Below are 14,012 nucleotides of genomic sequence, written 5' to 3'. Positions count from 1 at the left end.
TTTCTTTTTGTTTCCTTTTGTTTTTGAAACACTTTCCTTGGTCATATCTTTGGAACTGGTTGTTCTATTGCAATGGGGTTTTCTGCAAAATCTAGCTTTGTAAATGCTTTTTACTTTTCTATAAGAAACTGAAAATTTAATATTTCCGAGTTCCGACTGATTTTGCTTGATCGCATCACATTTATTAGTTTTTCCAAATTTTAGGCTTAAACAGCTAAAAGTGATATCGTGCTAATGTATACAGATGCTTTTGAGTCGTTTTCAACTTAAATTTCCCCTCTTTTACCAAATTATTCACTTTAATAGTATTTTTAAAAGCTTTTTCGGATATAAAATGTATGTATTAATGCCAAGATTGGTGGCGCTATTTAGTTACTGGTAATTACCCTTTCAAGCTTTTAATACAAATAATTCCTTTTATTTTTTGATAAAATATGTTTATAAAATGTCCTTGTTGCTTGTTTCACCTATTCCAGCTGTTTTAATGGCGGTATTAATCACCTAACCCTTTCAAATAAAGAAATATGATTTAGGATAAATAGCGCCATCTATAGTTTGCATTTAGTTAATAATGAAGCCAATTCTATATACATCAAACAGCCGTGTCAGACAGCTAATACGTTGAATTTCTTTCTGAACAAATTGAAACAGTTACGTATTTTTTGAACTACTGCCGATTACAAAGAAAGGATGATAAATTAGTAACTATTCCCTGCATATAAAAGAGTTGGTGCGCTATGTAAGTTCAATACCGTTGTTTGACATGATAAGGTATAGATTAAGAATAATCGTTATTTTGATATACATTGCTATTCTTCAGATACAGATTTATTGCACGACATTCTAGTATACCCCAGAAAGTAAGAAAATTGCATTACGATGAAATTTGATTACAATATATTGTAAAGCTCTTATCTATTGAAAAATATCCCATTCCATACAAGATGACAAGATTATTTTAATACACATACAACATTGCGCGTGTTGTTTCTTTATTTTGTAGCATGTAGGTGATGTTATCGTTAAATTGCAATAAAATCAAAAAAACCTATATTGTGTTCGTGTATATAATTCTACATATAATCCTATACAAGTTATGTATTATCACTTATCGTAAATTACATCTAGCGCTCTTTTCTTATTTCCATACTCAAAAGAGGAAGAAACTTAGGCACATGACACAAATATTAAAACCACAATACACGCTATCGATCAAATTTTAATGTAGATATTCTTTGCCAACATTTATTCGAAATGAGATTAGAAAAAACTGTCAGTCAAGTTTTTGGTCATCAAAAACTAAATTATTAGGTAAAATGAATATGAATTATACCCCTCTTACTATTAGGCTGTTAAACTGTGGTGCTCAATGGGGAATTTAATCTCTACATTATTTTAACATAATAATTCAAAATTGTTCTGTACTCCTTCAAGCGCAATGGGCTATTCCATTTAAAACCCACACTACCCCTGTGGAAGATTTAACTAAAGTCTTCCACAGAGGGAGTACGAGTAGACAATAGAATAGACATTTGGGTAACTTCCATTTGAAATACCCACTCTAGTTGTGGAAGATAATTATAGGTAAAGCCATAATACAGGGGGTGTTGGTTTCAAAATGATAAAATCAATTACATTTGAAAAAACTCCCCCTAGCTTGTGGAAGATATTTCCAAAATTTTCCACAGGGTAGTGTGGATTTCAACTAGAATATAGCCCAATGAATTAGGCTGATTCCAATCAGTTGTAAGTTGAAACATTACAAATACGCCATTAAGATTATCAGGATTGAAAACAATTAACCAAATGCATCACAAAAACATCGTACATAATGCGTTTAACCAGTACTTCTGTAATGTATTCATTACATGATAAATCCTATATTTTTGTGAATAAAAACGCATCTCAACACTGAACGTAAAAGATACTCTGACTGACAATTGCTGCCATCCTTTATCATGTATACGAATCGATATGAGCTGTCAGCTGCTTGCTCAAAGAAAACAAATAAGGGTTTATACAATACCCGTATCCTTTTCCCTGACATTTCCAAATCTGAAACATTTTTGTGTTTGCCATATCACACATCGGCCTCACATGTTACCGATACAACACTTGGTCAATAGACTTACTACTTAAGTTACTTAGGATACCAAGAACTGAGTCATGTTGTCGAATGAGATATATGAACCTATTTGTGCACACCTCAAAAATCACAGGCGATATTTTTTGAAACTTGAGACATCCTTTTATGATTTGAGATTTATTCCCTAGCATAATTTGTGTGGCACATAGAAAAGACACTTTTTAAAGAGGCTACCAAGTATTTGTTAAGAACAACTACTCTGTAATTGAGATCAATGGTAGCGTCCTGGTTTTGCAGGTGTATATTTAGGACTCGAACAAGTCATTACAATTTACAAAGGTATTCATTTATTCATTATTTAATAAACCGTTTTGCATGAATGTTATAGTTATAGTTTTTAATCAACGTATAGAGTTCTTGTCACGACAACATAATAAAAAAATTAATCACTACCTATAAATTATCATCAAAGATACACTAGAGAAATAGAAAACTAGAAAACAAAACAAAAAAAAGAAGAAGAGAGAGGGAAGGACATCAGACTGAGCTGTGTATAGGAAACATACGAAGTCTGTAACTCTTGTACATAAAATCGATGCAACCAACATCCTATCACTCTTAACTATACAAGATGAACACGAAAGAAATTTGAGAGAACTGAGTGCATGTATAAGGCTAACTCTGAAAACTTGCCTCGGGTTCTATTACCAATAGATTAGGAGGGTATCAATTATGCAAAAGATGCCGCCTTGCATTCAACTCAATCTAAAAACCTGTATTAAGTGCTGTGATTTGTTTCAAAATAAAGATGAGTACTGGTTTTTAAATAAATGCGTTGATGACAGGTAATACTCAATTTGTATGCTTTGTAGTTTAGATCCAGCGGCAATGCTCTTCAATAAGATCAAATTTTCCTCCTCGACAACATACAGGGTATCTCTGAAAGAATCATACCATCAGAAAATTAACATATTTTTAGCATTTTAATGCCACAACAAAACGGAACGCATTAGTTTATATTATTGCGAAATTTACATATGAAGAGCTTATTTCCAAACCGTGTAAAGTCCACAACCCCATGTGTCTCATTTAATTGTGTAATACAATCACAATTACTTTGACAAGTTTGACATTAGCAACAATGAGTTGTACCATCAACACGCTATTATTTACCATAACAATGCTGCATAACAATATGCAGACTATTGTTCTCATTTGGGAAACAAAGGCCTCACACAGTATTGTTACTGTGCATCCATCCACTGTTTGCTTTGTAAAGGTGCATCCAACTATAATAGCATCACAACCCATTGCAATATTGCACAGGGAAATCAGATACATGGGTTTGTAGACTTAACACGGTATGGAAATAAACTCTTCATATTCCACATATGTTTTGAATTTTAAAAATTGACCACTCCGTTCTGGAAATATAACCATTTGAAAATCACATATGTGACCCGGCAGCACAAATGAGCCGTAAATTCCCTAAATTGTATTCTGAGTTACGGTGTAAAATGTGTACGAAGGTCATATTCATCGGTAACTTAAGCTGGCCCGACATCCGTCTCATTTCGATAGTCAAAATCTAATCAATAATCCTATTGTTGAAGTGGATAATAAGCTTCTACCTTAGATGGCTATAGAACTTTTAGTTTTAGGTCTTTGTTTGCTTATATTGCTAAATCCTGTTCAAGTGGTGGGTTACCAGGCATTGTATTTTGTACAGGTATGCATGACCAACAATTAACAATGAGAGAACTTTCTTAAACCTCGTTGACTTGGGGATGATTTGAAATGACCGCCAATTATGACTGTTTGATATTTATTGCCAACAATGTGGAAAAAGAGACACATGTAAAAACGTAAAAAGCTATAATTTTGTTGAAGGAGCAAAGTTTAACAAACCATAACCCCGCTTCTGGATATCGTTTGAAGTCAAATGATATACCATTTTTAAGTTTATGATGTTTATTTTTAAACACGAAATAAAACAAAATTGACCGGGGAGGAATTTACGGCTCATTCGCCGTGGACGGTCACATATCATTTAATCCAGTCCACGAGTCATAAAAGTGTGCATTGAGCCATTCACGCCGAATGCTATGATACTTCAGGCACAGCTCATTGACTTCTGTATTGGATTCGTGGATAGGATTCAAAATGAGCTGACATCGTAAGTCTTATATGTATATTAACCCTATGATAACTACCTGCCGATTGGCTAAAATGAATATTGTGACTAATTTTGAACCAATCAAAGAGGGTATTAATAATGTCCAAATGCAAGTTTTACCATAAATAGTTTTAAAGCCTAGTCATAATTGGCAATTGAAACGAGCATTTCAAGTTATCAACCAATCAGAAATGCTGTTAGATGACCAGTAGTGTTCAGGGGGTTGAGGCAACTAAAGCTCTCACAAGAGGAATGATATGGAATCTGTAAAGGAGATCACAAGGTTTGATATAAGGGATATCATTTCGTCCCATGTGTTTGATTTTTCTCGGGTGGGAGAAAACACCAAAAACATTAGTTTCGATATATTATTAACCTTAACTCAAGAACTACAAGACCTGTGGAAATGTAAAAAAATATTGGCTTCCTTGACTCATTTCCTATATGATCAATGTATTAATATCAAATAAATAAATGAATTAATTAATTAATAAGTATACTGCAGTATTGTAGTTAAATGGCTATAAAAAAACTGGAAAAATTAAGCTTCTGCCATCCCACATGCCTTAAAGCGTGACATCTACATCCAGTTAATGCAAATGAAGCTACTTAAGTATTCATTATTCATAGCCAAAAGAAACACTTGTCACCTCGACAGATTATGCAAATTAATGAAGAGCTTCAATCCAATTTGATCTTGTTACACGTCTTGATTATAGGTCTCATAAATATTCATGACTCGTCTTCATTAAAGATCTCATAATTATTCATGACTTGTCTTTATTAAATCATATTATTGTAAATATCGCGTCACATGTTTTTGTGTTATTTATGCCGACATGTGCAGTGATATTGATCGCAAGGAAAAGTGCATATTCTCTGAAATTAAATCATTTGGCATCAGGATTTGATAATTATATCTATAAGTTTACATGCACTGTCGATGTCTCATTGAGCGATACGCCTATGTCAATAAGACATAGCGTAAGATTATAATGTGAGATGAATTGACATGATCCAATGGCAGTATAGGTGGAATCTTAACATTTAATTATAGCTCAAAATTGTGTTTTCGCGGCACTTAATGATTTCATATGCACAAGTTTGATCAAAAACCACCAGAAAACTTTTCAAGGAATTCAAATTACGTTTGATAGAACCTGCTCAGGTTTCATGCACTATTTGGCTATTCCAATTGAGATCCACACACCCCGATTGAAGGCATTACCTTAATCTTCCACACAGACAGAGTGATTTTCAAATGGGATTACCTGAAATGGTGACTAACTTTGATTTGGTTACTCCCTGTGTGAGAGATTAAAGTCACGTCTTCCATAGGTGTATGGATTTCAAAAAGAATAGCCCATTATACCGTATGCTAAGATATTCAGCTCTGAGACATTTTGTCTTATCCAATTTGGCGTTGTCATTTTTTATTAAATCATCCAAAATCTATTTTATGCCAGTTGCAGCTTAAAATTCTGAGAGGCAATGCACACGCATGCATGGCGGTAACGAGACAACATTCTGAATAATTGCTTCAAGTGAGCACAAAAAGTGCGTATTGATTTTTAACGCAATGGTACTTCATTTTACAGGTACACTCTCTAAACGATAGCCTACTGTTAAGGCATCGGATAGCAACGTTTGCACAGTATTTGAGTATCGCGAATTTTAAAAAAAATCAAAATTATATCAGAAGGACATTCATCGTATTCGGAATTCAATTTGATGTGTTTGTTGTGCTCTCGTTTCCCACAGAAAAATACTGTGCAAACGTTGCTATCCGATCCCTTTAACAAAACATTATATTCTTCTAATGACCAAATAAGGAAATGCAGAAACTTGTTGCACTTTATGCAAACTTTTATGCCAAATTACATGCATCAACAAAATTGTATAAACAAAATATGAACAAAAACTGATCAATGTTAGTGTCAGCAGAAGAAAGTATATCCAATTAAAATATTGAAATCTGTTCTTTCAAAATTTCCTGTTGTGTGTTCCTTGGTTGTTAGTTGTTAGTAAACATGGTAAATCTTATGGTTCATTGGTAATCTTTAGATAGGACAAGCCATTTCGTCAAATGTTATTGCCACAGCTCGGGAATATTATTCCTTGTGTGTACTTATCATTGAGGCATATTTTTCGGATAAGAGCAGGTAGAGCAACTACTTGATTATATTACTACATACTCTGAAAATTTTAGAAAAATACCATTGGCAATTTAAAATAAAAAGATTTTTCTGTTACTAAAGTGGTGGTTATAACGCCATCAACGGGCACACTCTTCACAATACTACATGTAAAGACCATTTATAGGAAAAACGGCCCTAAAATAAAAACGCCCGGTTCTTTTTTGCCTAACTTTTGCATATGATTCAACATCTGGAATGTAATGCAAGGGGTGTCAATACTACTCTTCTAAATTCATTTATAAACTGTCCGCGCTAGACCAAGGTGATGTTCGAAATAGGTTAAAATCGTTGGTGACAATATTTTACCGGCCCTGTTATTTCGCAGGGCAGCGTATTGGCAGACCCGCAATGATTTGAACGTGTTTGTTGTCTGTGATTAAACAATATTTTCCATTCAATATGCTATATCTACTGATCGCGTTCTATGCAGCGTCATAAATTTTGTCCTCGTAACGGCAAATATAACAGACGCCCTCTTCTGTTATCAGCTAAATTGACTCAAATGTCATTGTCTCTTTCGTGTTTGTCACATTGTTGCTTTTCATTCTTCTCTTTTCATGCAGAATGTTATGGTCAAGTTGCCTATTAAACGGTAACAGTGTTTCGTTTTTGTTATTATTTATACAGGAGCCCCAACAAAGGTTCGAGTAAATTTAGTAGTGATAAGCATGGATTCCGTGACAGAAGTATCCATGGTAAGTATAGTAATATAATCATTTCAAATCGACCAATGGTATTCTTTTTTCATATTGCTTTGCCTGAATATTGATACTGATACCTACTTTGAATTTCGGGGCAGTGTTTATAAATAGCGCTTTGGTGCCGCGATGGGCAAATTTATTCATAGAGTTTCTTGAACACCAAGCTATTGCGACCGCGTCTATCAAGCCGCGGCTCTGGCGCCGCTATGTCGACGATGTCCTTAAGATAATCAACAATGGTCAAGTGCAAAAATTAAACGGACCATCTCAATAAAATCATTGACCAAACAGAGAGTATCAAATTTACGTTCGAAGACGAGAAAGAGGGCAAAATCCTTTCTTAGACACTCTTATATATAATCAGAAAACCCCGCGGCTCAATAAAACTGCTGGTGTACAGAAAGCCCATCCATACTGATCAGTACCTTGATTTCAATTAAGAGCATCCTCTCCATCAAAAAAATGGGAGTGATCAGAACCCTTTTTGATCGTATGAACTGTGTCATTACAGAAACAAGTGTTAAAATAAAAAAGATGAGTATATTCGTACAGCCTACTGTGGCTACCCGAAATGGACGAAAGTGAAAGACCAAATGCAAAACAAAATCCAAAACCAGTCTCTCGGGAAAGTGGATCAGATGACCATATCAGTCACCTGATAAAGTCCTCCGATGTGAAGGACGAAATATCGTAGTGAGTAAAAATTGACTGAAATTCGACTTATATCAAGAAACTAAAAAGTAAACAATTGTTCGCTTTGCTTTGTCATAGATGTGAGCCTTTGTTGAGTATAATTAAGAGAAACAATGCCGGAATTAGGAATAAAAAACGGGATAAAAAACCATGGTCAACTACAATCAATGCACCTTTACATCTAATATCACTATGGACCACAATGGCCTCATTCCAATGACATAGTTCAATAACCTCAATAAAACAATCATAGTACAGAATTTGACCTCAAGTTGCAGAGTATGAGTTTTTGTACCCAAACCCAAGGTCATTCAATGAATGTGCAAATGTATTGGAGTTATAGAACTGTGCCCCTCATAGATGAGCATGTTGTGGATCCTAGTGTATGCATGACTGTTCGCATCTCATATTCTCAGTCAGTGATGGTATCTTCGGCCTTATGACGCGTGCCAAGACCCATTTCAATCACATACGTATTTTGGTCAAAATAAGGTCAAATGTAAATAGGAACTTCCTTTTTTTGAAGTATTAATCACGATGTAAGTTTGAAATAGCACAACAACCGATGCCTCAGCATTAAACATAATTTGGAAGCACATTAATCACAAAATTAAGTAAGTTATATTCATGTATGATATCAAATATATGATATAAATTTCATTTGTTTAAGGGGTACTACACCCATCACATTTTTTGCGGGTTTTTGCATTTTGTGAAGAAATGAGAAAAAAAATTGGTCAAAGTGGTATGCAAAATGAAGGGGCAAATCTTCTCGTTCTATTGGTGGTATTGATAATAATGTAGCTTACATGCTTTTAATTGTACAAGCCAAAGAGAGGTACATGATGACCCCATCACAATTTTGATCATATTTGCAATTTCAGAACTGCTGACGTGAATCCACTTTACACACTTATTTATCAGCAATGGCAGACCCTAATAGTACCAAAATATTTTTATTTTGGAAATGCATTAATTATGCACAGCTTTGAAAACACAAATATGCATCAATTTCATGTTATCAATGAAATTAAACTTATTTTCCCCCTTCCAGTTGACAATGATATGCAAAATTTGTGTTCACAAGGCAGCACATTTGTTTCAGGTTTGATACGGTTGAAATTAAAGAACAGTCCAAACAGTCAATTTTCAGTATTAGGTGAATTTTTGCTCAGTTTTCTTAGAAAATAGCAAAGCTTACAAAACACGATAATAATGTGAATCGGTATGTTCACAATGGTAAAACCTCAATATTAAACTGTTGGACACACCCTAAAACTTCATGTGTAGTAACGGTTTCGTCACTTACCTGTAGCGGGTGTGTATTCCTTCCACTTTGAGAAAAAGATGAAAAATCCGTGTGAAACTTGGAACTGATAAAATCACTGCTCGCTTCGAAGATAAGCCGACGAAATCGACGCCATATTTTTATAATTGGTTTTGACCTTTGACTAAGGTTGCGCGATACTCGATACCGCGGATTCTCTGATACCGGTACGCGTACGATACCGTACTTTACAGACATGACAGAATAGGCCTAAAGAATTATTTAATGGAACGTATTGAAAAAAATATTAGAAAATTGAAAACAAATATTCTAATCTCTCATTCTCTATTAGCGACTTCAGGTAGCGAATAAATTGTGTGGTAGGTCTAGACCAGGCCCGTACGCAGGATTTTTTTTTGGGGGGGTGCTGATTTTGAAAAAGTGGACTTTTTTCCAAAGGGGGGGGGGGCGATTTTGTGAAAAGTGGACTTTTCCCTCCAAATTTGGACCTTTTTTGGCCAAAAAACTTTTAAAAACCTGATGGACTTTTTGTATACTTTTGCAAATTTGGGAGGTGCGGTCGCACCCCGCACCCCCCTGCGTACGGGCCTGGTCTAGACTATCTCCAACTCTAGTGTGAGCTAGTGTGATGCAGAATCCCGGGTGCAGCACTGCTTATTGGAGTATAAATGATCCAGATCCAGATCTCGCAGCCCAGGCCCACCGCTAGGCCTAGGCCTACATTTAACAGTGTTTTGAATAATCCAATGGATTGTCTATGGGATATGCACTCAGCAGCACATCATGGCGGGTATTGGCGGGGCATGTAGGCCTACACGATAAAACATTTCAGGGTGTGTTTGTTATGTTATATTTATTACAATTAGGTAAAAATCCCGATTTTGAAAAATGTTACGGTGCTTTAAATAACAATTGTTTTCCTAATGAAGGCCTACGTATACATGTAACGTCACAAAACACTTTTCAGCTACCTACCGTATCATTCACATTTAGAAGTGTACCCCCCGGTATAGAAACTAGTTTACGCTGAGGGATGATTTCATACTACAATTTTTAACAAAATAGATTTTTCACACATCTGAGTTTTGGTGACCTTGAGCATTGTAAAGTGGCAATGTTCGATCCCAATCAAAGTAATTGCAAATCTTTTACAAAATATTTTCAGTACAAAAACACGGTTTAAAATATGTTACGAAAGATTTGAAACTAGCCAATTGTAGGCCTATTGGTTTTGTTTACAATCAACACACAAATTGTGTTAATAATGTTTTAAACTTAAATTGTCAACAGAAAGAGTCAGCTGATCATCAGGTTTTATGTCTTCTTTTAACAAGAGTGGAAACAAAGGAACCCGAAGAATGTGCAAAGTTATTGACTTCGGCTAGCATCTTAAAATTAAACTCTGAGTCAAAAATAAGCTTTGTTTCATTAATTAAAAAGAAAGTTGTAAAGTTGTTGTATCTTGTTAGTAAAGTGAAGTTTGCTACTGTTTTTATTATTACCTGTGTTGCGATTCGAAATCCCACAAAGAGTAAGCAAGTTCGTTATTAAATGTGGTAGGCCTCCGTACCCCCCCCCCCTCCCCCAACATACACATTGACTCATTTAAGGCGCGGATTCGGGGGGCTGACGGGCCCAACCCCCCCCCCCCAAAAGAGAAGAGAAGGGGAAGAAAGGAGAAAAGAGAAGAGAAATGGAGGAAAGGAGGAGAGAAACTAAATTGCACGTAATTGAGTAGGCCGATGTCTAAATAATCGCACAGTCGGGACGATTGGAAGTAGGTCCTATATAGGCCTGCGATTATTTTCGGTATTGCTTGAAGGCGGGTCCTCGTCCTAAAAGCATTTGAAAATTACTGCGGGTCCGCCGATATGCAGGGCCCCTCACATTTTGCCACCAAAGTCAGTATTAAGACGGACTCCATACCGACTTCATCGATTTATGCATGCTTTAGTAAATTGCCAATCTCAAGTTTTGCAAATTGAGTTCGGGCCCTTTTTCTGTTTAAAGCAATTGATTCAAATAGTAGTGTAAAAACAATGCACCGAATGGCTTCAATTCGACCTTCATCTTGCAAATTTTCAAACTTCTCAGGGGGAACATCCCCTCAGACTAACCCTTGCGTAGTGGATAGACATATGATCATTTTCGCTCTTCTTCCAACATTTGCAAATTTAAGCCCTATGTTAACACAATTTGCGGTATAGGCTTCAGAGAAAACTTGTCCAAGGAAGGTTTCATGGACCATCATTTAACAAATTCGCGGCTTTTTCAAACTAAAGTTTTACACACTAGTACCAAAATGGTCCACCAAAACACTTCAATTTTCTTCATTTTACACTCCCCTGCGTAATCGATATACAAGTGGCCATTTTCGCTTCTTCTTTCGCCGATTTATGTTTAAAACAATTTATAGGCCTACGACAATAGGGAAACTTGTCCAAGAAAGACTTCATGAACCGCACATTTCACAAATATTCGGCCGCCAAACTAAAAATTTTACGCCGTGAGTAATAGCGCCAAAATTGTCCACCAAATCGCTTCAATTAGATCTTCATTTTGCACCAGTTTCTTATTTCTGAGGGGAACATCCTCCCTCAGACAACCTCCTGCGTCGCGCAAGCTCAACTCCGCGGCCATTTTTTAAATTTTATTTTATTTTTCTAAAAATTCGGCCGCCACCCCTGACTGCTCTAGATCGACAAAAGCTGGTATCGCCCATCCCTATGGAGAGTGACATCCGCTGACATCACAGACCAGGCGGTGATGGAAACGATATCGCCAATTTTGAGGTCGCCATTAGATTTAACACATAATCATGAAATCGTCACAAAGAATTCTAAATTTGTTATGTGGTGTCAAAGCAAAATTATCTTACTTTAAAACCGTCGGGGTACGACAAAGTACCCCACTGCAAGTATGATAATTTTCTATTTGTAATTGCTAACCGTGTAGTTTGGTTTGAATGGGGCTGTCAGTGTATCTTCGCCAGCCTCGTACGTCACGTGTTGCGCTTCCTACGCCGCCTGTCACAGACGTAAAAAGTGGATCGTTAAAAAAATAAGCGTCCTTACCAACCAGTCAACTTTAAGACAAATGGGTGAAAAGACACACTTTTACAAAGTTTTTTCATAATTATTTTTATTTCACATGATCCGTGCATATATCGCCTAGCTATAAATGAAAAAATATTTTTTTAGACCAATCAAACCAATATATGGGTGTAGTACGGCCTTAAACAAACACAAATGACTTTTAAAAACCAAATCCTTAACTATAAATTCACATTGTTTAACAAGTAAATACTCGAGGTAAGTGCCCATTTTGAGGATCTCAACGGGATGAAATGTAATGCTTGTATTCACTCTAGAAGCACGTTCATCCATTCTATTCAAATCATTAGTACCTCTTTACCGAAAGAAAACCGAAATTATGTTTGACATGATATAGTCAGGCTACACTCATACCGAGTTATTTCCGATTATGTAATTCAGCATGGCGAAAGCCCTAGAGTCACTCCACTATGTGTGACAATTCTTCCTTTCAGCTGATAAGTCAAATGTGATCGATAACAATCTCAGGTGAATTATTTCATGTGTGTCTAATGGTTACATCTGTAGATATTATGTAGTAGTATGCTATAAGACTCATCTTTTCAAAGTGAAATTAGAAGTTGTTGATAAAATTATGGAAAGCTGTCTCAGAAAGCATGGAACTAATTATACATTTGTCATATTTGTAGTTCAACGTGTTTTTTTGTTTGTTTGTTTGTTTGTTTGAGTTTAATTTGTTTTTGTTGCTTTTTCCAGGTTTTTTTTAATAGCAAAGACTTATTTCATATACTGTTTTTAGAGAACGAACATTATTTCTTCTTCTTCACAGTGTTTGACATGATATATTCAAGCTATACATTCCGGCTAAAAATTAACCAATTGCATGTTACCGTACATCGTGGATTTAAAATGCATTTCCACGTATAAATACAGCAGATAGCAATCTTTTAATTGCCTTTAAATAGAATATTGATGGTACATTATAAAAGTTAAGTTTGAACAAAAACTTCACACTTTTATAAAACAATGCTCAAGAATCTAGGGAAAAATCACAATAGCAGCTACTGTAATTGAATACTTCTCCCACTTCACTCAGGCTTCTATCCAACACATCCACGGTGACAGAGGGATACATTATGATGGTGACGCTTTCACACAGGAATTCGTGAAAATGTTTAAAAACAAACGAGTTCAGAGCAAAAGATTTTGATCTTTCGCAGCAAAAGATTTTGACCTTTCGCAAAACAGATTTTCTCCGATTATAAAGCCCATGGAGGAAACAAAAATTGGTAAACAAGATGTGTTCGATTGTTTTGCTTTTTCATATTTTCTCATCATCGGATTTTGCGTTATTGTGGCTGACACAACGGGTCTGTCTCTCGCAGCTCGACTGTATTAGGGGCATTAGGCTTACGACAACTATTACACTTTCTTCTTTACATTTAGGTTTCTACCTGTATCTTTTCTTTAACACTCCAGTATAAAAGGCTAAAGAAAATCTAGGAACAAAAGTATGCATTGGTCTTGTTGGTAGGATTATCCCGCTTTTCTGCAAAACCGTGTGTAGCAACGAAGAAGGCCAAATGGGCTATTCCATTTAAAATCCATACATATCCTATGGAAGATATGACCTTAATTTCCCACACTGAGAGTGCGAAATTTAGTTTACGAGATAACGTAACTCCATTTGAAATCTACACCCCGTATGTATATAATTAAAGTCATGAGTTCCACAGGGGGTTGATGAATTATACCTGGAATAGCCCAACAAAAAAAATCCAGCATGGATTCTGCAGATTTAAGTTGCCGTATATCGT

The 14,012-nt window shown here is 35.7% G+C and overlaps 1 protein-coding gene across 2 annotated transcripts in view; it reads left to right on the top strand.

Annotated features, from left to right (window-relative positions):
* Positions 1–14,012, top strand: part of LOC140146268 (glycine receptor subunit alpha-4-like) — a 364,389-nt gene that overhangs the window by 241,539 nt on the left and 108,838 nt on the right. For both annotated transcript variants that reach the window (XM_072168051.1, XM_072168050.1), the window contains exon 4: positions 7,088–7,155. In XM_072168051.1, the coding sequence (XP_072024152.1) occupies positions 7,088–7,155 (68 nt within the window). The remainder of the gene's footprint in view (positions 1–7,087; positions 7,156–14,012) is intronic.

This window comes from Amphiura filiformis, chromosome 2, assembly GCF_039555335.1.
Source record: "Amphiura filiformis chromosome 2, Afil_fr2py, whole genome shotgun sequence".
NCBI lineage: Eukaryota > Metazoa > Echinodermata > Ophiuroidea > Amphilepidida > Amphiuridae > Amphiura > Amphiura filiformis.
The sequence above is the reverse complement of the archived record's forward strand: the minus strand, read 5'-3'. Positions and strand labels throughout refer to the sequence as shown.